This window comes from Lagenorhynchus albirostris, chromosome 13, assembly GCF_949774975.1.
Source record: "Lagenorhynchus albirostris chromosome 13, mLagAlb1.1, whole genome shotgun sequence".
Lineage (NCBI taxonomy): Eukaryota > Metazoa > Chordata > Mammalia > Artiodactyla > Delphinidae > Lagenorhynchus > Lagenorhynchus albirostris.
The window spans coordinates 9,888,334-9,914,282 of NC_083107.1; the positions used below are offsets into that span (position 1 = coordinate 9,888,334).

General features: G+C 41.2%; 1 protein-coding gene across 3 annotated transcripts in view; it reads left to right on the forward strand.

Annotated features, from left to right (window-relative positions):
* LOC132531552 (small ribosomal subunit protein uS5m) overlaps window positions 1-25,432 on the forward strand; it is a 48,136-nt gene extending 22,704 nt beyond the window's left edge. The window contains exons 1-12 of one of the 3 annotated variants that reach the window (XM_060169416.1): window positions 40-214; window positions 3,519-3,599; window positions 6,124-6,261; window positions 10,146-10,271; window positions 12,087-12,320; window positions 14,258-14,292; window positions 15,843-15,933; window positions 18,165-18,211; window positions 18,687-18,744; window positions 19,052-19,114; window positions 22,609-22,745; window positions 25,118-25,432. In XM_060169416.1, coding sequence (XP_060025399.1) covers window positions 157-214; window positions 3,519-3,599; window positions 6,124-6,261; window positions 10,146-10,271; window positions 12,087-12,320; window positions 14,258-14,292; window positions 15,843-15,933; window positions 18,165-18,211; window positions 18,687-18,744; window positions 19,052-19,114; window positions 22,609-22,745; window positions 25,118-25,342 — 1,293 coding nt within the window. In that variant the 5' untranslated portion in view covers window positions 40-156 and the 3' untranslated portion in view covers window positions 25,343-25,432. Of the gene's footprint in view, window positions 1-39; window positions 215-3,518; window positions 3,600-6,123; window positions 6,262-10,145; window positions 10,272-12,086; window positions 12,321-14,257; window positions 14,293-15,842; window positions 15,934-18,164; window positions 18,212-18,686; window positions 18,745-19,051; window positions 19,115-22,608; window positions 22,746-25,117 lie in introns of those variants that run through there. The other 2 variants (XM_060169414.1, XM_060169417.1) reach the window with 2 other exon arrangements.
* Window positions 25,433-25,949: the final 517 nt, after the last annotated feature.

A 25,949-nucleotide genomic window follows, 5' to 3' on the forward strand; every position in this document is an offset into this window, starting at 1 on the left:
CCGTCCAGACAACCCCTCACTCGGGCCTGCGTTGCGGGGCGGCCCCCTGGCCTCGGAAATTCAGTCTCGGGCCGAGGTCTGCGGCCGTTGGACGAGGAGCAGTCGCGGCAGGCGGTGGGAAGGCTGCCCGGACGGAGGCGCTCGTGGGTCCCCACCATGGCGGCGACGGTGCGCGCTGCGGGAATTCTCCCTGTGCTGTGTGGCGCGCCGGCGGGTGAGAGCCAGGACGCTGGGAGCAGGGGCTCTGAGCGGGGCGGGAGTGGGGGTTCGCCCAGGGCTTGCAGACACCCGGGTGGAAAGAAGCGAGAAGCCGCAGCGCCGGCTTCTCACGCCCGGCTCTTGTCCCGCTGGGACCTGCTGTGTGACCTTGCGCGCGTCCGCATCCTCTCTGGGTCGCAGGGCCCGGGTCTGTAAATTGAGGGTGGACTGGACGCGGTCCGGAGTCTCTTCCAGTTCACCAGGCCGCTCGTGCATGCTCCGTTAAAAGGGGCAGGGTAGTGGCAGGCGAGCATCGCCTTCCCCGCGGGCGTGATTCACCGGTTCATTTGGTGATGTTGATGTGGGGTTCGAGGTGGATGGCGGCCAGCGAAGCTCGAAAGGGAAATAGGCTGCCCTCCAGCTTGAGTCGGATAGGATTAGTGTCAGTTATTTTAGATTCCGGGCTGATCAGTGCCCTTTATTAAAAAGAAGGATGTTTGGAATGTCAGTAGTTTTGCTCTTATTGTCCTCCCCCACCCCTAGTTGGTTGTTTGCAGCCCGAGGAAAGGCAATCTGCTATCCTCCAGCCTGATGTTTATCTCTAGGAACCACTTCGTAATTAATTTGACCTCTATTCGCTCTATTTTATTGTAAACCCACAATCCAGCATTCGTAATTCCGAAATCCAAAGATCTGTAAAAATCGAAAAGTTCTTTTTAGTAACTCATTTTGTTGGGAAACTTGACCTACAATCGTTTGTAGGAGAATCTGACCTGAGCATTTTTTACTTTTGTTTATGTTGTGACCACCTCCTTCTTTTCCAAAGCCCCGATCAAATAGCACTCAGCATGTGTAACTTTCTTTCATGAGCTCTTATGTGTAGCTGGGACTGTTTTAAACTCTTTATGCTTTTTTCCTTGCTTCATCTTCACAATGCCTTTATGAGATAGATGCCTTTATTATTCCTATTTTACAGATGAAGGAATTAAGGCACACAGAGGTTGAGAAACTTGTTCAAGGTTAGACTGGGAGGATGTCAGGTTTTTGCACCCACACCACCTGGCTCCAGAGCCTCTTTATTTCTTTCCTTCTTCTTTTTTTTTTTCTTTTTCTAGTGTATAAACTTTTTTTGGTAGTGGCTTTATTGGGATGTAATTTACATACCACAGAATTCATCTTCTTAAAGTATACAGTTCAGTGGTTTTTAGTGTATTCACAGAGCTGTGCAACCATCACCACAGTCAATTTTAGAACATTTTCATCACCCCAAAAAGAAACCCTGTACTCTTAGCTAGCATCCCCCCAGACCCCCATTGCCCCCAGCCCTGGGCAACCACTAATTTACTTTTTTCTCTATAGTTTGCATGTTCTAGAGATTTCATATAAATGGAATCAAGTAATATGTGATCTTTTGTGACTGGCTTCTTTCACTTAGCATAATGTTTTCCAAATTTGTCCATGTTGTAGCATAAATCAGTACTTAATTCCTTTTTATGGCTGAATAATACTCTGTTGTGTGTATATACCACATTTTGTTTATCTATTGAGCATTTGGGTAGTTTGTACCTTTTGGCTATTATGCCTAATGTGGCTGTAAATATTTGTGTACAGTGTTTTTGTATGTACTTACATTTTCATTTCTCATGTGTATACACCTTGGAGTGGAATTGCTGGATCAAATGGCGACTCCATGTTTCACTTTTTGAGGAACTGCTAGACTGTTGTCTAAAGTAGCTGCACCTTTTTAAATTCCCACCAGCATGAGGATTTTTATTTCTCCACATCCTTGTCAACACTTGTTATTTTCTGTCTTTTTGACTGTAGTCATCCTAGTGGGTGTGAAGTGGTATCAATTTGTGGTTTTGATTTGCATTTCCCTGATGGCTAATGAACATCTTTTTTTGTGCTTCTTGGCCATTTCTATATGTTCTTTGGAGAAATGTCTGTTCTAATCTATATCCATTTTTAAACTGGGCTGTCTTTTTATTAGTGAACTGTAAGAGTTCTTTATATTTTCTAGATACAAGTCCCTTGTCAGATAAGTGATTTGTAAAATTTTCTCCCCATCTGTGTGTTGTCTTTTCATTTTCTTGATAGTGTCCTTTGAAACACAAAAGTTTTAAATTTGGATAATGTCTGATTTGCCTGTTTTTGGTTTTTGTTGCTTATGCTTTTAGTGTCATATCTAAGAAACCATTGCAAAATCCAAGGTCATAATTATTTACCCTTATGTTTTATTCTAAAGGTTTTATAGTTTTTGCTCTTACCTTTAGGTCTTTGATCCATTTTGAGTTAAGTTTTATGTATGGTATAAGTAGGGCTCCAACTGCATTCTTTTTGCATGTGAATACTCAGTTGTCCCAGCATCATTTGTTGGAAAGATTATTCTTTCTCCACTGGTTTTTCTTGGCGCCTTTTTCAAAAATTAGTGTCCAGTGAATGTTGTCAGAGCCTGTTCTGAAGTACTGTACTGTGTGAAGTGATACACCGTATAGTTACAGCCTGGCGCTGCAGGAGCTCCTGATGAAAGAGGGGAGCTGAGTGCTGTGGGAATTGGGGAGCCTTCACCGAGAGGTGGTGTTTCAGGCAAACCAGGAGAACCTGTCAGAGACACAGTAAAGGATTCCAGAGCTGAGTGTGTTCCATACTGACTGCGAGTCTGGTGTGGCCAGAGGGGGATGGAGAGGAGAGTGGTGGAGATGAGGCTGACGTGGAAGGTTGGGGCCAAGCCGCAGCCCTGTAGGTGATGCTGAGGAGTTTTGAATTTGTTCTGCAGATAGTAGGGAGCCAAAGAATGATATATCAGGGCTGTGCGGTGACTAGACTTGTAGTTTTAGAAAGGCCTGCCTGTTACCAAAGGGAAAAGGGGAGGGGGGTAAATTAGGAGTTTGAAATAAGCAAAAAAAAAAAAAAAAGAGAGAGAGAGAAGGGCCTGCTTGACAGCAGATGGTGAATTAGAGGGAGACTGGAGGCAGACTGGAGACCTGTTAGGAGACTGTCAACAGGAGACTGTCCTTACCCCGTGGCTGAGGGATGGAGCTTGAACAAAGAGGGGCGGTGAGACTGTAGGAGGGTGTGTAGCTGAGAGGTGGATTGATTTTTGAGGAGAATCTCTAGGGCTTGGTAACAGGTCAGATGTGAGAGTGAAGGAGCCGATGTGATGTGATTTCATTTACTTGGGCAAGTGGTCATGGAGCCCAGAAATTACTCATTTACTTGTCTTGATTCTTTTATTCTATAGATAATACTATTCTTTAGGTGTTAAAAAATGTTTCTTTTCATGTAGAAATGGATCTTAATTTTTTTTTTTTAATTTATAGGTCATCTATGGTCCAGGCAGCTTTACCTAAACAGCTTTCCAGCAGCTTCCATTTTGGCATTGAAGACTGTTCCCAGCAATGGTGAGATTTATTTATCTAACTACCTTTTCTTGTAAGAGCTAGTGTTAAGAGTACTTTATGTAGTTTTTTAAAAATGTAGAGGAATGAAGTACATTCTTTGTAATAGAAATGGATAAGGTCTAAAGAGTATTTTTCAATTTTTTAATGATTACAGCTGTTATAATTCAAGGTTTTAAAAAATAATAGCCATGATTTATTGAGTAATGACTGTGTCAGGTTAATAGTATGTTATCTTGGTTAATCCTCACACCAGTTTTTATGAGGAGTTGTTATTCCCATTTTACAGATGCTGAAGTGAGTCTCTGAGAGGCTAAGTGACTTGCTTTAAGGTCACACAGCCAGTAATGGCAGGACTGGGTCCTGAGCTGTCTTGGATACTGTGATGTGTTCTGGAAACACAGTGTTTGTAGAAGGGGTGGGGAGAGTGCTGACTGGTGGAATGACTGCACAGTTCTCGGCTCCTCCACTTTCTGCCTGTGCGACCATGAACTAATGACACCCCTTGGACCCTCAGTTTCCTCTTCTATAACATGAGGATGGTAGTTCCTACTTTAAAGATTGTTATCTTGAAACATTGTACTTCCGAAGAGTACTAAAAGGTTTATATCTTAAAACCACTTCCCAGGGCTTCCCTGGTGGCGCAGTGATTGAGAGTCCACCTGCCGATGCAGGGGACACGGGTTCGTGCCCCGGTCCAAGAAGATCCCACATGCTTGGCGTACCGCAAAAAAAAAAAAAAAAAAAAAAAAAACTTCCCTTTTCTAGGCCTTCTCATCTTCCAGTGACACTTTAACTTCCATCTGGTTATATTTCTAAACAGATAGTGTATATACTTGTTCTTTTTTCTGTTAACATCGTTATGCTAATTGAAGATTTAATTAGGCACCATCCCTGCTTTTTCTGAGCATAGTTGTAAGCACAGTTTTGGTCGAATCTGTAGGCAGTTATGTATATGTTCTTCACAGCCGAGCTAGGTAGTACAGTTGACCCTGTACAACCAGAACGGGTTTAAACTGCACGGGTCCAATTATATGTGGATTTTTTTCAAGAAATAAGTACTACAGTACCATGCAATTCGAGGTTGGTTGAATCCAAGGATGTGGAATCGCAGATAGGGAAGGCCAACTATATGTTATACGTGGATTTTTAACTGGCGGGGGGGGTCAGTGCCCATCACCCTCACGCTGTTTAAGGGTCAGCTGTATTCTCTTATTATGTTTCCTTTCTCCTACAACATTTTCTTTTCCCTAGAGTTAGTAATTGCCTTGTTTTTAAAAAATTGCTTTGTATTCTTTGTACCTGTCGTAGTATTTTCCTAAAGGCTGCAACAGGTTGGTCAGAAATAGCAATAATTTTTCTAAAATCCCTGAAACACATCACTAATTAACCAGTTTGATTTAATAGAAGAGATTTAAATTAGAAGGAAGAAATTCTTCATGGTGAAAACTGTTAAACACTGAAGTGAAACCTTCAAGGGCAGACTCTGTCTTTGAAGAAGTCCACCCAAGGGAGCTTCCTGGGCTTGGCCCTCTGTGGACTCCATGCTGTTCCTGAGATGGAGACTTCATGGTCTGAAATTAATAAGCATTCAAAGGATCAGAGCAAAATTGTTAATTGATCATTGGTGGATGATAATCTGTAATTGGACTTCAAATGTGATTTAGCATGAGCTGCTGCCACCTCCTGTTGTAAAAAGCACAGTGCAATTTGAGCAAACAGTTGTAGCAACAGCACATTGAAAGAGATTATTTCTGAAGTCTGAAGTTGATTTCTTTCTATTTTTGACAGTTGGACCTTTGTAGGCTAACTACATTATTATTTGTGAATAGTATTTTGGTCTTTAGAAAAAGATTAAAGAATTCTAAATTTGATGGTAGTGATTTTTACACTCTTAAAGTATGTCAAGGATTGTAGTTCTAAACTACAAGAATAAATTCATGTGCACTTGATATTTTGTTGAAGATTGAGAAGGTTACAAGGAAAACTAAAACGTGTCCAACATAATGGGATTTAGAATGATTATTGAAGATCTGAATATATTTAAAATGAAAAGCCAGTATTTTCTATTTACTTTTAATTGAGTAATTTACAAAGTAAGCTAATAGGTCCAGAGAGACCTCACTATGTCATCTGAGCCAGTCTCCAGAAGTTTTATTTTTTAAAGAAAGACTGTCCTCGAAATATGATTCTTAGGGCTTCCCTGGTGGCACAGTGGTTGAGAGTCCGCCTGCCGACGCAGGGGACAGGGGTTTGTGCCCCAGTCCGGGAAGATCCCACATGCCGCGGAGTGGCTAGGCCCGTGAGCCATGGCCGCTGGGCCTGTGCGTCCGGAGCCTGTGCTCCGCAACGGGAGAGGCCACAACAGTGAGAGGCCGTGTACCGCAAAAAAAAAAAAAAAAAAGATTCTTAAAAGTTCAGGATTTTAGTGACTTATTTTTATTAGTAACAGTTAATTTTTTGGTGCTGGCAGTGTTTCTCCATAGGTGTGGAGCATCTAACAAAGTTTTATTCCGTCTACCTGCAGGCTGTTTGTCATCTCCAGGAACCAGAGACAACCGTCATTTTATCAGCTTGACCCGTGCGCTACAGACACAGTGCTGTATTTCTTCTCCCAGTAACTTGATGGGCCAACAGTATAGATTCTATAGTTTCTTCACTAAATGTACGTAGACTGGCCACAAACTTCCCATTTCATGAAACAGGAAAATAAAAGGTGGATTTGTATCTTAATTTTTCTTCTTTTTCTTTTTCCTCCTTAAATGAACTAACACTTCAGAGATTAATATATGATGTACAGGCATACCTCATTTTAATGTATTAATGATGATGTACAGGCGTACCTCATTTTAACGTATTAATGATGATGTACAGGCGTACCTCATTTTATTGCACTTCACTGTATTGGGCTTTGTGGATATTGCGTTTTTGACATATTTAAGGTTTGTGGCAACCTGTGTTGAACAAATCTATCTGCACCATTTTTTCCAACAGCATTTGTGTGTTGTCTCCGTGTCATATTTTGGTAATTCTTGCAATATCTCAGACTTTTTAGTTATTATTATATTTGATATGGTGATATGTGATCAGTGATCTTTGATGTTGCTACTATGACTGGCTGAAGATTAGCATTTTTTAGCAGTAGAGTATTTTTTATTTTATTTTTGAATATTTTTTAAATTAAAGTATATATATTGTTGTTTTAGACATAATGCTATCGCATGCTTAAGACTGCAGTATAGTATAAACGTAACTTTTATAGGCACTGGGAAACCAGAAAATGTGTGTGACTCACTTTATTGTGATATTTGCTTCGTCACAGTGGTCTGGAACCAAACCCACAATGTCTCCAAGGTGCGCCTGTGCTATTCAAATAAAAATGTTCCTCCATGTACCTCCTAGAATTATCTTACATGCTACCAGTGGTACTATACACACTTTTGGGAGTACTGGTTTACTTTAATCCCCTCATTTGGGGCACCTGAGGTCTAAAGGACCTGTGGAATCCCTGGAATTCCAGGATGGAATTGTGGCCCAAATCCCTGCTGATTTAGATTCACACCAAGAATATACTCAAAATCTGTTTTCAGTTGCACTTTAGTTGAGGAGATAGGACTAATCAGGAAAAGTTAATTTTAAGTAGATGTTGTTTTACTAATATTACTCCTACCTGAGATAGTATTTGAGAGTCCAGTCTGAACTGAAATTAGCTTGTAAGAAATGGAGATTGAATCTACAATTCAGTATTAGGCAAATTAAAAGAAATTAGGATTATAAAGCCAATTCATTTTAGACTATTTGGTAAATACAGAATCAAAAAGCAAAAAATCACTTGTAATCCTACTACCCTGAAATCCTGGATTTGCTGCTATTTTCATATAGCAGTACGCTATACATTTTCCCATGACAGTACATGGGCTTCTCCAGTGCAGTGTCATAACTGTAGAATATTTCATTGTGTGGGTACAGATCACTTTAATTTGGATTAAATTAAATAATGACCTACTAGGTCATTTGTGTAGCTATGCAGAAAAGAGGACCAGGTGATGGGGAATTGCAAGTAACACAAGTCTTCCTTGTATCAGAGGATTTTGGTGTAAAGAGAAAAGAGAGGTGGGTAGAGTTGGAGCCATGAGGCTCTTGGTGCCCCCAGCCCCAGTGTTTTCTGAGAGCTGACTTTGTGCTTTGATGGTGGTGGTTGGGGGTGTTGGGCGGGTGTATATCAGACTTACAGCCCCAGTGTTTTCTAAGAGCTGACTTTGTGCTTCGATGGTGGTGGTTGGGGGGTGTTGGGCGGGTGTATATCAGACTTACAGGCCTTTTTAAAAATAGTCTTTTCCCTGCCCTGAAAGGCCTTTTCTCTAACTCTTCTTGTTCTAGAGGTGCCCCTTGCCCTCTGAGACCACTCACACCTGCCTCTGACTCTCCATTAGCCTCCCTTCCTCAGTCATAGGACTCTGTACCCTTATGAGTTTATTGCTCCCAAGTCAGGGCGGGGTGGGGGTGAACTCAGTTGAAACCAGCATGGGGCTAGTTTTTGCTGTTTTAATAGGAACTAGTCTTTGACTTTCTAAATCTCTTCCAAGAAATAAAGAAAACCATAATTTTTTCAAAACTCATTAAGATTTCCTAAAAATGTTTAACATTGTATTTGTAGATCTATCCCTCTGCCATAGAGGGTCCACCATTAAATGGTGGAGTCTTTTAAATCTTCATCTTAATATTGTTTCTTTTAAAATTGAATCCCTTTTAGTCTTAATGAGTGATTTGCTTATTCTGATTCTAAGAGAAACTGTAATTGATTGACCTCCTTATGCCTCCATTAAAAGTGCTCTCGCTGTGAACTTTCAAGTTTTTGATGGCGTTTATAGATACCATCATTTTTAAGCAATTAGGAAAGAAAAGCAGTCTTTAGTGAGAGTTTAGTTTGAGGTTGGTAATTTTATTTCAAACCTGTGGTTCTTTTAAAAGAATCAGTGTCAGCCTAAAGTTTGAAGTTAACCCTTTGCTTTGATCAGGGATACACAAAGCAGCATGTGATGTGGAAGCTTACTTACTTTTGTGAGCTTCAGTTATGCAGATCATCTGTAATAATACATTTGTATTTTTAAAAACAGGGTACTGTATAGCATATTATAAATCCAAAGCATTTTTCCCTTTTCATGTTATCTACCCAAAGGATCAAGGTGTAAGGCCTTTCAGGAGGCTAGCAGGTAGAACTTTCATTTTTATTATTTTTAAAAATTTTTATTGGAGTATAGTTGCTTTACAATGTTGTGTTAGTTTCTACTGTACAGCAGACTGAATCAGCTATATGTATAATATATATCCCCTCTTTTTGGGATTTCCTTCCTATATAGGTCCCCACAGAGCATTGAGTAGAGTTCCCTGAGCTATACAGTAGGTTCTTATTAGTTATCTGTTTTATGCATAGTATCAATAGTGTATATATAGGGTATATATGTCAATCCCAATCTCCCAATTCATCCCACCCACCCCCTCTTACCCCCTGGGTATGGTAGAACTTTTAAAGCTTAAGGGCTCAGAAGAGGAGAATGAAGATACTCATTTGAGTTCTAGAATATGTTTAATATTTCAGGCATGTAGATATATGTATCTTAGATTTTTGACTAGTACAACATTTGTATGCTCTGATTCTTTATTAAATTGGTAATGGAACAGTCTGTGGTCATAAAATCAATTGGTGATACTGTGAAAGGTAGAAGTCCTTGTGAAGACAATTTAAATCTAATAAACAACATAGCTAGCTAAACAACATAGACCAATAAAATTCAGAAGTGGTCAAAAGTAAAGAATCTGAATATTCCACAAGTACAAAGGGGAAAATACTGCTTGCAATTTATGATAGAAAAAGATCTGGGGACCCTGGAAATTCACAAATGGAAATAAATCAGCAGTGTCAGGGTCTATATATAAAGAAAAAGACAACAACAATGATTTAAGAAATACACACATACACATGCAGGTATTAACTATCAGACTTCTACACACTCATTCTTCTGCAAGTATTGGTTAGGCTATAATCAGAGTTGAAGGTGAATTTGGGCATCTCATTTTGAAGGATATACAGAGATGTTTAGGGCATTTACAGAATAGAGCAAACAATCCAAATTATTAAGATTTTGGGGTTCAAATTGCAGTGTTGGTACTTTGGGCTAAGAGATCTGTATTTTGGAAGTCTAGTTACTGATTATCTCAATAGTTATAATGGAGGCAAGAGGGCAGGGAAGAGACCGGTCACACAGTTGTTAAAATGTCTGGGAGACAAATCTACTGGAAAGTAACAGGGATTGAAATATGGTTGTCTTTTGTGGGGGAAGGCCATATTCTGTAAAAGGAGTAGAATCGCTTCCTCTTGGGCTTTCCAAATGTAACCACGTGATGTGTACAAAGAATGTTTCAATTTTGCTTTCATTGCTGTAATGATATGTGACCCGACTTCTTCCAGCCTTTTGTATTCAACAGGAATAAATCAATAGACCGTAGATCATTTCTTGAAGAAATTTTTTAAAACCTATTTCTTTATAGTGACAGCAGATGAGCTGTGGAAAGGTGCCTTAGCAGAGTCTGGTGCCGGAACAAGAAAAGGAAGAGGCAAAAGAACTAAGAAAAAGAAAAGAAAAGATTTGAACAGGGGTCAGATCATCGGTGAAGGTAAACTTATTTATAAAAACAGCTAATGTGCTTTCTAAGATTTTTTCTCCAAAATTTTATAGATATTTTACAAACTAGAAGCATAAAACATTTCTCATGAAGGGTATTATTAGGTTCTGTGATTTTAGGGTCCAGCCAAATGGCTTATTGCCCCATGATTCAGGGAAAGGAAAATCCCATAGAAAGGGATTCATTCATTTAGTTATTCATTCAACAAGCCTTAAATGCCCTTGTGTGTCATCTGCTGCAAAAGTCCCTATCCTCAGAGAACTTACGATTCAGAGGTAGAAGGTGGAATAACTGGAGAACTGGCTTAACTTTCTCTCTGAAGGGCCAGGTAGGAAATACTTTTTTAGCCTTATGGGCCACATGGTCTCTGTTCCAACTATTCAACTCTGCTGTTGTAGCACAAGAACAGTCATAGACAATACGTAACCAAATGGGCATACCTGTGTTCCAATAAAACTTTATTTACAAAAATAAGTGGTGGGCTAGGGCTTCCCTGGTGGGGCAGTGGTTAAGAATCCGCCTGCCAATGCAGGGAACACGGGTTTGAGCCCTGGTCTGGGAAGATCCCACATGCTGCGGAGCAGCTAAGCCCGTGCGCCACAACTACTGAGCCTGCGCTCTAGAGCCTGCTAGCCATAACTGCTGCAGCCTGCACGCCTAGAGCCCGTGCTCCGCGACAAGAGTAGGCACCGGAATAAGAAGCCCACGCACCGCAATGAAGAGTAGCCCCTGCTCGCCACAACTAAAGGAAGCCCGCACGCAGCAACAAAGACCTAACACAGCCAAAAATAAATAAATAAACAAATAAATTTATTAAAAATAAAAAAAAGTGGTGGAGTAGATTTGGATTGTGGGCCTTTGCCAACTTCTGGAACACATGATTGTTTATACTTGTGTTTTTTAAAGAATAAAAATAGTATACTTGAATCAACATTCTTTACTGTGGTTGCTGACAAATTATCTTTGATAGTAATAGCCTTTTGGATGTAAAGAAAACATCTTTCACTGCACTTGCAGCTGTTGCATGTCTACTTGGATGTTTTTCTCCATGACTTACCTTATATCTTTTTTATTTATTTATTTTTTTAACATTTTAAACAATCATATATGTATACTTTCTCAATAAAAAAAATTTCTCAATAAAAAAAAATAGAGAAACCTAAAGTCCCCCTTGATGCCTTTTTTATCTCCCCCAATCCCAGTTGCCTCCCCTAAGGAAACCACTGATTTCATTTTGATGTGTTTCCTTCTGACATTTTCTAATGCTTTTATATATATAAATACCCTAAAAGGAGTATATATTTTCTTTTAAAAATAATTAGATTATGTCATATAGTACATATTGTCTTATTTGCTTTTTTTCACTCAATAATAGGTCTTGGAAATTGTTCTATATCAGAACCTATAGTGCTAACTTATTCTTTGAATTTAGTGTAGAGTATTTCATAGGTTGGATATGCCGTAGTTCATTTTACTGTTCCAATATTGCTGGACATTTAGATTGTTTCTGGTTTTTTGCCTTTACAAATAACACTTCAGTGGACATCCTTGTCCAAGCACACATATGCCTCATACCTGCATGGGAGTGTTTTTCTAGGCAATACCAGTGAGTAGAATTACTAGCTGTTACAGTAGGTATGTTTAAAATTTTAATGAACAATGCCAAGTGGCCTGTAGAGTGATTATGTTAGCTTAAGCTCCCACCAGCGGTATCATTATCTATATACACATTGCCTGGCATTTTAATACTCAAGAAATGAATGCTTTTAAAAAAATCCTTATTTATGTATGTTTTTAAACCTTCAGGGCGTTATGGCTTCCTATGGCCTGGTCTGAATGTCCCTCTTATGAGAAATGGAGCTGTGCAGACCATTGCCCAAAGAAGCAAGGAAGAGCAGGAGAAGGTAGAGGCGGATATGGTCCGGCAGAGAGAAGAGTGGGACTGGAAGAGGAAGATGAAGGTTAAACGGGAGCGAGGATGGAGCGGAAACACATGGGGAGGCGTCAGTCTTGGCCCCCCTGACCCTGGTCCCAATGGAGGTAGCAGAGTCCTGGTTTTGCTTACATTGTGACAGAGAGAGCACTCCTATTTCTGGAATTCTTTGATATGATTTTATTTACTCGTCTGTTTAGATTGCCTTCTTCCTAAAAAGGATTTGAGCATCATTGAAATAACTTCACATTATTACCCAAATGTATTTTATGGAGCACTAGAGGCCTATGAGCCAAGAAGTATTCCACAAATAGGGGGCAAAGCACTGGGTTCTGGTGTCTTTGTTGTGTGGCTTCTCAGAGCATTTGAACTTGGTGGTGTGCATATGGCTCTATATAAGTCATCTGTGGGATGCAGTTTCCCAAATGCAGTGGAGCATGGCTTGGGAGTGCTGTTTTGATAACAGAAGAAACCAAATAGTTGTCATTAAGCCTCATAAAAGTACACATGAAATAAAAGTTGATAATATTTATCAGACTAAATTAGAAAACAAAGTCATCTCCCCACTGCTTCCTGAGTACGTAAAGAAGTAAAAATCATCTGAAATATTCATTCTTGTCAATGAATAGGAGATGAAGAAATAGACAAGGGTTCCGCTGCTTTCTTTAGTTCGGCTCAAAGAGGAGACGAGAGGTTGAGGTGGAGAGACTCAGGCCAGCATGCTTAGGACTGAGCAGAATGCTTCCACCGGGAGAATGAAGATACGGGAGGGAGAGAAAAAACCCATAAACTTAAGTCCCTAGGGAGGGCCCAGATTTAGAGTGTAGATAAATGGACGAACTTGTGATGGAAGAAAGGGCAGGGGACAGAGCCGGGTAAGCTGTGTTGTTGGTAGTGGCAGGAGGGGGTGGGGCCTGTGTGAATGCTGTCTCTGGAGCCTTCAGCTAGTCTGTGAGGAGGAGATGGGCCTGGATGAGCGTGGCCACCAGAATATTTTGATGTAAAGGTAGGGTATCTGGGACGGGCCTCAGAATTATCCAGTGGAGTGGGACTTGGACAGAGTTTAGAGGAAAGAAGATTGGCTGTGAGTTGATAATCGTTGAAGCTAGCTAATGGTACATAAGCTCACGTTTTACTGTTTTGTGGGGTGTTTTTTTGCCTATGAATGTAAATTTTCTGTAGTAAAAAGTCATTAAAAATAAAAGAACACAGAGAGTGTTTGAAATGGCTGCTGTGGTGAGAGGAGAGAGACCTAACTAAAAGGATGTAAAAGGCCAGCAGGCAGCAGGGAGGACTTGACTGAGTTGGAGACCATGAGTCTTTCGTGGCCCAAGTGTGTCCCATGCTTTGACTTCTCTACAGCAGCACCTGGCAGGTCAGGTGTGCCCAGACAGCTGCATTGATTCCATCCTGGATAGGGTGGTGGAGAGGGCAGGAGGTGAGGGAGCTGAGGACATTCACAAGACCTGGTGGAAGTGCTGGACTGTGGTGTCTTGACTGAGTGGGAGAGACTGGAAGACCAGAGGGGTGATGGGGAAGGGGAACAGTGGTCAAGAGTCTGGAGGTGCTGGGAAGCCCCAAGGACCATCACCTTTCAGTCACTGAGTGAGAGCTGGAGAGGTGGGAGGATGCAGTCAGGGAGGTAGTGGTCGAGTTTGTGAATTTAGTGGTAGAACAGTTTCTGGTGATGATGGAGGACCAGGGTGTTGCTTTGATAGTGGCACCAAAATATCTGAGATTCTTTCTTAGTTAAAAGTCAGTGATGGGGCTTCCCTGGTGGCGCAGTGGTGGAGAGTCCGCCTGCCGATGCAGGGGACACGGGTTCGTGCCCCGGTCCGGGAAGATCCCACATGCCGCGGAGCGGCTGGGCCCGTGAGCCATGGCCGCTGAGCCTGCGCATCCGGAGCCTGTGCTCTGCAACGGGAGAGGCCACAACAGTGAGAGGCCCGTGTACCGCAAAACAAAAAAAAAAAACAAAAAAAACTTTCATACACTAATTATATAGACACATTTATCTGTATACCTGTTTCTTTTCTCCCTACAGAAACATATGATGATTTCGATACCAGAATACTTGAGGTGGGCATGCTGAATTAAATACCCAGTTAAGCCTTCGGAGAAGTTGGGATGGATGGAGTGGGGTGGGTGGAGAGGGTAAGAGGAACAGTGAGGAAAAGCCTTTGATGCATGACTTTTTCTGAGCTACAGAGCTGCTTTGGGTAAGGAAATAATGAAACTTTAATTTCAGTTACTTGATCATATTGGCTTTTCTGACTGCTGCCCTTCTGGGGCGCCACCCATTAAGGTCTCAAGACAAAGCAACTTCAGTGGTATTGTTGGTAACAGAATTTGGAGATTGCATTTAAATTTCCTCCTTCTTAAAGCAAAGGTTGCAGTAGCAATTTCTCCTTGAATTCGGTGTATCTGACGCTCAGTTCAGCGGGCAGAGATTGAGAGGAGCCATGGGGAAGGGTAGAAAGCTTGGAGTTACTGTGTATGTCCAGCTCTTGGTGGGGAAATGATCTGCTGGGCTGCTTGTAGGCCCTTGAAACTGAAGCCTGTATCAGGTAAATTGCAATCACTCTTTCCAGGGTGTTTCCTAAAATAGTCAACTTCCCTTTGAGCTAGTGCTGCATACTTAGTGTTAAATGCCATATGCAATAATCATATATTGAGTTTGTGATTGAATGTGTATATTGTTTCTTCAATATCAGTTGCATTACAGAGTTTAAGATATATTTACAAGTATTTTAAGTCTTTGGGTCCTAGCTTATACCCTTTTGAAATTAATTCCTTTGAAGAACTCTTGTCTGTGTGGGTGATTTCCTGTAGGATTATCCACAGGAGTGGGCTTGAGCCCCCTTTTCTTACCTTATGGAAAAGGGGCTGCCATGCAAGCAGTTTAGTTAATGTTTCATAGTTCTTGGTAAATTTATAAATATGCCCAAAAAATGCAGATTTTCTTGTAGTTCATAATAAGCAGGTATTTCCAAATTTTCTATTTTCAGTTGAGCCTAACCCATAGAGATCCAGTCCTGTGCTAATTATTTCTGTACACTGCATTTTATCATTTCTAAGATGCACATTTTTTCATATTTTAACATCTGTGATATTGGGATGTGATTGATTGACTGATAGATTGATTTTTGGCTGCTCCCCGCAGCTGGTTATATCTTAGTTCCCCGACCGGGGGTGGAACCCAGGCCCCAGCAGTGAGAGCGCCAAGTCCTAACCACTGGACCTCCAGGGAATTTGAAGGATGTGCTTTTATAATCAGTTAGTTATAAACTGTGTCAGAGTTTAATCGGCAACTTTTTATCTTCTTGTGGTGCGTTCATTAAAATAGGGTGCATCGAGTTTTACAGTTTCAAATCCTTTAAAAGGTTTCTCAGTCAAACTTTCTAACAAGCCTGTGAAATAAGAAGGGAAAGCCTTACTTCCGTTTTACTCCTGAAGAAACAGTCCAGATGGAGGTTTCCCATTGGAGACAGTGTGCTGTTGGTGCTCGTGGGATTGAGGGATGATGTGTGTATTCACCACGTGTGCCTGTGTGTGTGTGAGGAGGTCACTCCAGTTCCCTACTTCAGAATTTTCTTAAGGTGTAATATTTATGAAACATTTTCTTTTAGGTGAGGAATGTTTTCAACATGACAGCAAAAGAGGGAAGAAAGAGATCAGTCCGTGTCCTGGTCGCTGTGGGGAATGGCAGAGGAGCTGCAGGTGAATGGGGCTGTGATCATATACGGAGAGCTGGCGGTGGAGGGACAGCTGTGGCCTGGGCTCAGCTGTGGAGTCAGTGGGTTCAGGCTTTTTTGGCTAATTAAATCTTTCAGCGGCTTGGGCTCACAAACCTTGTGGTAAACCCATATAATCCCTTAGAGTCAAAAGAAGGATCTTCCTACATCTGCCTTTTTCCATGAAGACAATTAATATTTTAAAAGGCTTAAGACACTATTGTTTATGTATAATAGTGAAAAACAAGGGGGGTGGACACTAAATGTTCCACAGTAGGGACACAGTTACAAGAAGAGTATAGCTATACATTGTAATAATCTACAGCCATTAAAGAATTATGGAAAATTACTTACAAAATAATGGTAAGTCAAATGAACAGACAAACAAAAACCCACTTCATATAGAACTGTATAATATAATCCCAGTTTTTTAAAAGTATGTTTATATGCAAAGAAAAGACTGGAAGGATTGGAAGGATATACACTGAAAAGATTAAAAATGTTTAATTAGTATGTTTGCTAATCATTTAAATTTCTTCTTGATACTTTTCTCTAAAGTTTCCATAGTGAACATCTGTTTTTGAAATGTATACATGAATACATTTCAAAAGGGAAAGAAAAGTGGAAAGAAAAATGGAAAACTGCCTATTTAAATCCATACTGACACTTTCAAAACAATTAATACCTGTAGATAGTATGTTGCCAAAGGAAACCACTCTTAACAGTTACTTTTATATCTTTTCAGAAATTCTTTGTTCAAATATCACTTATATCTTTTAAAAAAAAATTATACAAAGGGTCATATTATATCCATAATTTTATAGCTTGTTTTTCTTGTCTAGTATTATACCCAGAGATTTATATATTAGCATAAGTGGATTCCCCCTCATTTTTTTGTATTGATTGCATCGTGTTCCAGTGTATGGATAGCGTAATTTTTGTAACCTTTTTCCTATTGCTGAATATTTATGTTGTTTATACTTTTTTTTTTTTTTTTTACTATTTATAAAAACAGTGAGCTTCTTGTACATGTCATATGTTGTACCTTTGCAAGCATATCGATGGGGGAAATTTCTTGCAGTGAAATTGCTGCCTCTAAGTTACATGCATTTGAAATGTTGATGAGTGTTGCCAGATTGCCCTCCCAAAAGGCTGCATCCGTTTATGTTTATCTGCACCGTCACACCCTTGCCAGTCCTGGATAGAGTCAGACTTTACTGACTGTAAGTAAGTGACGATATGAAGCATAACTCTTAGTTTTGATCTGTATTTCTTTAGTTATGAGAGTTAGGACACCATTTTACATGTCTGTTGGCCATTACAATTTCCTTTTTGAGATCTGTTAGTTCATGTGTTTCACCCACTTTCTGTTGGGTGATTATTCTCCTCAATGATTTTCCTCTTTGTATGTTAAGGACATTAGCCCTTTATCTATCATATATTTTGACTTAGTTTTAAATTTTTTCCACATGAAAGTTTTTAAATCACAGAAACTTTATACCTTTATATAGCAAGTAAGTTCACCCATATATTCCTCAAGGACTTATATGGTTTAATTTTTTTTAAACTAGTAATTGTAATCCACAGCCCCTTTTGCCCCAGCTTCTCAGATGTCTTGCATATCTCATGGAACAGTACTGTCTTATGTTACTTTTCTGTGTATAATTTAAAAACAAAATACATTCTTCAAAATAAATAATGGTGATAGCAAATAATGCAAACATTTTCTTAACTTGTGGTAAACCTCATTTCACAGGATTAAGCATTTACAAACTCAGGAATCATTGATTTTTATTTCCGTGTATGTCTAGCAGTGTATGTCTTTTCCCCAGCTGTTCTGGTTATTTTAATCTGTTTTCAGAATTTGTGAAAACCATTTACCTTATTAATTTAGCATGGTTAGGGTTTTTTTGGGTTTTTCGTTTGTTTTTTTATTCAGTGTAGTTTTATCTAGAAATTCATAAAAGGTAATGTTATGCATCTAACCTTGAATTTCATAGGTACGTTCAAATGTAATGTTTCCAAAATGCCCCAAAACAAAGAAGCGAATCTCTGTAGCCTCATGCTTTGTCATTTGTTTTGGATAGCGGGTTTTCTGTGGGCAGAAGAAAGATGAACTACTGTGAAATGTTGTAGGAACTGAAACCTGAAATGTGGTAAAAGACATTATGTGCCAAATTTATGCCCCTTTTCATATTTATGCTTTTGCTTTTAAAGGTTTTGCCATTGGGAAAGCCAGTGAACGGGCAGATGCTTTCAGAAAAGTATGTACATTTTCCCTTTGTTAACAGTAAAAGTCCAATAAGCTATGTGCTAGACATTGTGGGAACCACAAAAAAATACTTACTGTCAAAGGTTACTTAATAACTGTCAAATACTTACTGGCAAAGGTTACTTACCTCAGAAAAAGCAATTTCAGAAGTGCCTGTATTCTTGCATCATTTCTATCAGACTTGTAATTGCTTACCAAAATTACGAGACAACAGGGAATGTTTGAACACTGTTAGAGATATTAAGGAATTGTTTTGGGTCTGTTTTCTGGTGTGATAGTGATGTTATACTTACGTTTGTTTTTTTTTTAATTAAATCCTTAGCTTTTAGAAGTATATACTGAAATTTTTGTGTAAATTTGAAATTTTCCATAATAAAATATTTTATAAAAGGTATTTTTTGAAATCCCTGAAGAAATGTAAATTCTATCAGTAGATTTAAGAAAAATATTTTCCTTCTTTCTTTCAGGCAAAGAACAAGGCAGTTCACTATTTACATTATATAGAACGATATGAAGACCATACAAGTGAGTTTTAATCTTTTCTTTTAAACTTTGCAGGATTATGTTTGTTTTATTTATGTGTGGCTGTATATCTCTGTGGGTGTTTCTGTGTTTCCCTGCTTGTTACTGCATTCTTACATATAAATATATAAAATGTAGAAACAGACTTTCTCTCCTGAGAAGATGAGTAATGAGTGAGATCGGAGTTTGTTACTCATCCTTGGCCAGCATGTGGTGGCTGCTTAGGGTAGTACTGGTTGCTTTGTGATATTTGCAGGGGCATTAAATCTATACCCCTAACCCCTCTTATATTTATGTTTTTACCCTCCAGTATACCATGATATTTCTTTAAGATTTAAAAGGACGCATATCAAGATGAAGAAACAAACCAGAGGTAACTAAAAAAACTCATAATTTGTTGAAGATAAAGCAGAGAAACTGTACCAATTTCATCCTGCCCTCTATTTTTGCTCACCTTTACCTGAACTCATTTTGAAAACACCAAAATGTAAAGGCCCAAGTTAGATTTAAGAAGATTGAGGCTTTTGGGGAAATAAAAAGCAGTCATCCTACCCAGGCTCTCATGATTAAAACACTTCCAGGGGTGACTGTAGGTGGGAAGAGCACTTAATGAATAAGAAACAATAACTGGGGCTTCTCTGGTGGTGCAGTGGTCGAGAGTCTGCCTGCCGATGCAGGGGACACGGGTTCATGCCCCGGTCCAGGAAGATCCCACATGCCGCGGAGCGGCTGGGCCCGTGAGCCATGGCCGCTGAGCCTGCGCGTCCAGAGCCTGTGCTCCGCAACGGGAGAGGCCACAACACTGAGAGGGCCGCGTCTGCAAAAAAAAAAAAAAAAAAAAAGTAACTGAGTGAGTGAATAGTTGGGTTTGTAGTGGGAACATTGGTTACTCCTAGACAATTCATTGATGCTACTAGCTGGTTCTTTCTTTAAAAAAAATTTTTAAATTTATTTATTTATGGCTGTGTTGGGTCTTTGTTGCTGTGCGTGGCCTTTCTCTAGTTGCGGCGAGCTGGGGGCTACTCTTGGTTGTGGTGGCTTCTCTTGTTGCGGAGCACGGGCTCTAGGCGCGTGGGCTTCTGTAGTTGTGGCACACGGGCTTAGTAGCTCTGTGGCATGTGGGATCTTCCCAGACCGGGGATTGAACCCATTTCCCCTGCATTGGCAGGCGGCTTCTTTTTTTAAAAACTAAATTTGTTTATTTATTTTGGCTGCGTTTGGTCTTAGTTGCTGCATGCGGGCTTTCTTTAGTTGCGGCGAACAGGGGCTATTCTTCGTTGCGGTGTGCGGGTTTCTCATTGCAGTGGCTTCTGTTGTTGCAGAGCAGGGGCTCTAGGCACACGGGCTTCAGTAGTAGTGGCACACAGGCTCAGTAGTTGTGGCTCACGGGCTTAGTTGCTCCACAGCATGTGGGATCTTCCCGGACCAGGGATCGAACCCGCGTACCCTGCATTGGCAGGCGGATTCTCAACCACTGTGCCACCAGGGAAGTCCCTGGCAGGCGTATTCTTAACCACTGTGCCACCAGGGAAGTCCCAGATGGTTCTTTTCTTACAGCTTGTTCAGTTCCACTCATTTATTCTCATCACCAAGTATTGACTGAGCATCATCTGTGAACCAGGTGCTACACTGAGCTCTGAGGTTTCAGAGATGGACCTTCTTCCTGTCTTGGAAGGAGCAAGCAGGCGGAGTTCAGGGTCATGGAGCTATGCCAGTCATGCCCAATGGTCTCGAGGTGTAGAATTCTTGAACATTCTGATTTGTGTTTCACCTGTGGTTCTACAGTAAAAATGATCTCATATAACTCTAGGTATACTTACAAGGTCTGGATCAGAAGATAAAATATTAAACAGTATTTAAAATTTTCATGTCAAAGCTTCTCATACAACTTTGCTAGAGCTATGGCATGGAAATAAACCAAGAGAAATAAAAATCAAATACAGTACCTATTGTATTAGTGCACCAGAACTTGCCTTCTGCTTTAAAGTCATAATTAATCTTTCATATGCCAGATAAAAACCATTTATCTTATTATTAGAAAAAGTATTGAGTTGAACACTTAGACATTAAGGTTTAGACCTGTGCTAAGGTGTGTCCCATGTGGTAGTTGCGGCCTGTGTGGCTATGGAGCACGTGAAATGTGGCTTCTGAGAGACCCTGTAAGTGTCAAATACCACCAGATTTCAAAGACTTAGTATAAAAAAAAGAAAAAGAAATATCTCAAAAATATTACTGTATTGATTACATGTTCAGATGATAATGTTTTAGACATATTGGGTTAATAAAATATATTACTAAATTCAGTTTTACCTGTTTTTAAAAAACCTTTAAAAAACATATCTGCGAGAGAATTTAAAATCATATATATGGCTTACATTTGTGGCTTGTGTCATGTTTTTGTTAGACATGTTTCTTTGGATACATCTTTATCTGAATGATTTTGGAAAGACTGCTACCATTTTAATTGCAGAAGTTACCTTTTTTATCTTCCCTGTCTTCTAATCAAAGCTGTAGTTTTCAGTCCTGCCTTTAAGGCATGTGCTGAGGTCCATGCCTGGTTAATCAGAATGTTAAGAGTCTAAATTTGGGCTTTTTCTCTGCATCATTCCCACCTGCATCTGCCAGGGGCTGATCTAGGCTCTGGGGATACAGCAGTAAGCAAACAATATCCTGGCTCTCATGGAACTCGCATTCTGCTGAGGGGCAACATCGGATAACAAGTTCGGCTGAGTGCTTGAAAACAGCCATCAGGGTCTGGTTTGCAGGGGAGGGCATGGGGAGGGAGGAAGGAGGCCACCTTCACTAGTGTGGTCAGGGAAGGTCTCTTTGTGGAGGATGTATCTGAGCGAGACATTGCAGGTAAGAAGGGGTCACGCAGGGAGAGCAGGCTGAGGGAAACACTGAGTGCAAAGTCCTTGCGGCGGGAAGGCCAGCGCACAGAGAGTGGTGTCTCTGGATGAAGTTGATGAGATGTCCGTCACAGAGGGCTTTGAAGGCCGTGGAGTTCTTTGTTACAGTCGACCCTTGAACAGCACGGGTTTGAACTGCTTGGGTCCACTCATACTCGGCTTTTTTTCTAAATACTACAGTGCTTCACAGTCCGTGGCTGGTTGAATCCATGGGTGTGGAACCTTGGATATGGAGAAACTGAGGACATGGAGGGCCGACTATAAGTTAGACTCAGATTTTCCACTGTGTGGAGGGTCGGCTCCCCTAACCTCCACACTGTTCAAGGGTCAACTGTACTTATTTTAATTCAAGGGACAGTGGGAAGTGAAGGGCTTTGAATAGGGAGTGATGTGTTTGCTTTGTGTTTTTAAAGCTCTCCCTAGGGAGGGGATTACAGGTAGACAAGAGTAGGGCGAATGGCTGGAGGGGAAACCACCCAAGATTTAGAGGCCAGCAAGGAGGTGAGAAGGATGGGCCAGTAGCTAGGAGGAAGTCTGGCAGAGGGTGTGTTACTGAAGCTAAGAGTTTTTCCAGGAGGAAGTGGATGTCTCTGCTCAGTGCAGCTGAGCATTCAAGGAGGTTGAGAACAGATGTGTCCCTCGAGTCTTAGTTAACATGGACACGGGGCACCAAGAACCTTCAGGCATCTCTGTTAATCTTAACAGCCCTGTTTTTTTTTGCCTATATGTTTAAGAAACTTATATATTATTTCTTTAATCCTTATGACATCTCATTTAAATAAGTGTCATTGTGGAAGTTAAGTAAGTTATGAAGTGTCACCCAGCTGGGAAGTGGTGAAGCCGGAATGTGAACCAGCATCCCCTAAACCCAGAGCTGGAAGCTGTGCGAAGCCAGCAGGTGATGCCGCCTGCACCGTGGGCAGTGGGCAGGTGTTTGACTTGTTCTTCCTCTTTCTAGGTTATGGCCTCCGCTGCCACCGGGCCATCATCACCATCTGCCGGCTCATTGGCATCAAAGACATGTATGCCAAGGTCTCTGGCTCCGTCAACATGCTTAACCTCACCCGGGGCCTCTTCCACGGGCTCTCCCGCCAGGTAACTTCCCTGGGCTCTGAAACAGAAGGGCTAGTTTGTATGTCATTTGTGTGCTCTGAGACCACCGTCTCCTGGGCTGTCCTGGAGTTGCTCTCGGGCCACCTGAGGACTGGGCATTCTTTGTTGTCTGTGGCTGCAGCAGGTTAGTTAATCCAGCTGACGAGTTAGTTCATGAGAATTATCCTGTAAAAAACACTCTATGGAAAAAAAATACTCTATGGGTGTTTTGAAGTTTTAAAATTAAGTATTTTTAAAAGCCAGTAATTATAATCTGCTTTATTATGGAAAGAATACCCGCTTGTTCTAAAGCTTCAACAACATAAAGATGTAAAGTAAAAAGAGAAAGTCTCTTTCCTAATTTCGTCCGTTCCTTTGGAACTGGGTGAAGCCCCTCGGGCACCTCTACTCGAGAGCGGTCTTCAACTGAAGCACGGTCAGTTTTCATGTCACCTGTATCGGTAGTTCAGAGGGACATCTGAGTCAGTAGGAATATGAACATTAGTAGTTTAGGTTATTTCTCCACATAGATGGGAGCTCTGGGCCCCTGCCCAGCTCACCCCCTCAGCCTCGGCTAGGCTCACAATCACTCCAGCGGTAGGGAGGAAGGGCTGTCGCTGCACGGGGCCCCCCCCTTCTGGGCTGCCTGCTGCCTCTCTGCCAGCTCGGTGGGGATGGCTTGTGCCTTGAAAGGATGGGTGGACCTTAGCAGGGCTGGGTGAGCAGAAAGACAGCCAGGTTCAAGAGGCATTTGCTGAGGACTTTGACAGGCTTCCTGACAGAGCGTGATGGCTGTTTCTGAATAAAGTGATCCATGGAATAATTGTAGCCGTCTCTGTTTAAAATAGGAAAATTAATTGAAAGAAAAAGCTTTGCTTAAAAAACTTTTTTTGAACAGCTGTGTTCGTGTGTGTGTATGTGTGTTTGTGTGTGTGTGTGTTACTACTATCTAAAACATCCTTCAAAAGCACTTCTAAATTTACACTTACTGTTAAGAGGTTTAATTGTTTGATGTAGCTAAGATATTTGTTTTAGGTAGGTCATATTTATGGTCAAGTAGACCTGTTCTAAAATGCCATCAGCTATAAAAAGTTGCATTGTGCTACTCAAAGAAAAAAAATGACACCAGTGTAAGCAACATGCCACTGATTATAAGACACTCCAATTTAAATTATGTTGTTTTTTTTTATGAATCAGCTCTTCTCTTTTCTAATTTCAAATGTATATAGAATTAGAATAGTACAAGATGCGCATAAAGTCTGGAAACATGAGATTGTACATTTCTCATGGTATTTTAGGTATTTTAATTACGATCAATAAACCATCTATTGAGTTTATTCGCCTTTTTCCGACTTTTATGGCTACCTTCTGTTATGAATCCCCATGGCTCTCTTATACAGCATCAACAGTTAGCAGCTCGTGGCCAGTTTTGTTTCTCTAAACCACCCCCAACCAGCCCTAGTCATTTTGACCCAAATCTCAGATATCAATTTATTTCACTCATAAATATTTTATCATGTATCTCTAAAAGATAAGGATTAAAAAGGACCCAACAATACTAATATCATACATAAAAAATTAACAGTAACGAGATATCAGACATCTAGTCAGTGTTCATAGAAATGTATCCATTTGTCAGATTAAAAAAATTGTTTTAATTAATTAATTTATTTTTGCCTGCTTTGGGCCCTCGTTGCTGTGCACGGGTTTTCTCTAGTTGCAGCGAGCGGGGGCGACTCTTTCACTGCGGTGCGCAGGCTTCTCATTGCGGTGGCTTCTCTTGTTGCGGAGCACGGGCTCTAGGCGTGCGGCTTTCAGTAGTTGTGGCACGTGGGCAGGCTCAGTAGTTGTGGTGCACGGGCTTAGTTGCTCCACGGCATGTGCCATCGTTCAGGACCAGGGTTTGAACCCGTGACCCCTGCATTGGCAGGCGGATTCTTTTTTTTTTTGCGGTACGCGGGCCTCTCACTGTTGTGGCCTCTCCCGTTGCGGAGCACAGGCTCCGGACGTGCAGGCCCAGCAGCCATGGCTCACGGGCCCAGCCGCTCCTCGGCATGTGGGATCTTCCCGGACCGGGGCACGAACCCGTGTCCCCTGCATGGGCAGGCGGACTCTCAACCACTGCACCACCAGGGAAGCCCTAAGATCTTGTTTTTAATCACTCTTAAATAATTCAGTAAACAACTAAACTTGATATTATATTACCTGGGCCATGTTTCCTGCTGTAATAATCACCCTCAGTTAATGAATTTTAAAGAGTTGCTACATTTTAATCAACCAAACAGTTTTGGCCATGCAAGATAAGTATCAGGGCTGGACCATGTTAGACCAACCTCATAGACCTAACCTCGTGTCCTCAATTTGGTCGTGTCCAGGAAACCCATCAACAGCTGGCTGATAAGAAGAGTCTCCATGTTGTGGAATTCCGGGAGGAATGTGGCCCTCTGCCCATCGTGGTTGCCTCCCCCAAGGGGGCCTTGAGAAAGGATCCGGAGCCGGAAGATGAGGTTCCAAACATCAAACTGGACTGGGAAGATGTGAAGGCTGCCCAGGGTATGAAGCGCTCTGTGTGGTCAAGTTTAAAGAGAGGCGCCACCTAGGCCTCCCTCTGGCCTGGCTCAGCCTGGCATCTCTTGCTTCTGACACCTGGGAGAGACTCAACCCCTCACACTTGTTGATTTTTTTTTTTTTTTTTTTTTTTGCAGTACGCGGGCCTCTCACTGCTGTGGCCTTTCCCGTTGAGGAGCACAGGCTCCGGACGCGCATGCTCAGTGGCCATGGCTCACAGGCCCAGCCTCTCAGTGGCATGTGGGATCTTCCCGGACCAGGGCGCGAACCCGTGTCCCGTGCGTCGGCAGGCAGACTCTCAACCACTGTGCCACCAGGGAAGCCCTCAACCCCTCACACTTTGGATTGTCACTTTTTTTTTTTTTAAAGGAAAGGCCAACCTTACATTTCTTTATTTACAAATAACAAATAATTATAGATTTAATTTATTGAGTACGTCATATATACCAATTACTGTGATAGGAACTTTACATACATATCTTAGTTAAAAACTACTTTAAATATTCATTTAAACTAGCAAATTAGGGAGGCAGGGCTTCTAGTCTGACCTAATAAAAAATAATATGCAGGGCTTCCCTGGTGGCGCAGTGGTTGAGAGTCTGCCTGCTGATGCAGGGGACACAGGTTTGTGCCTGGTCC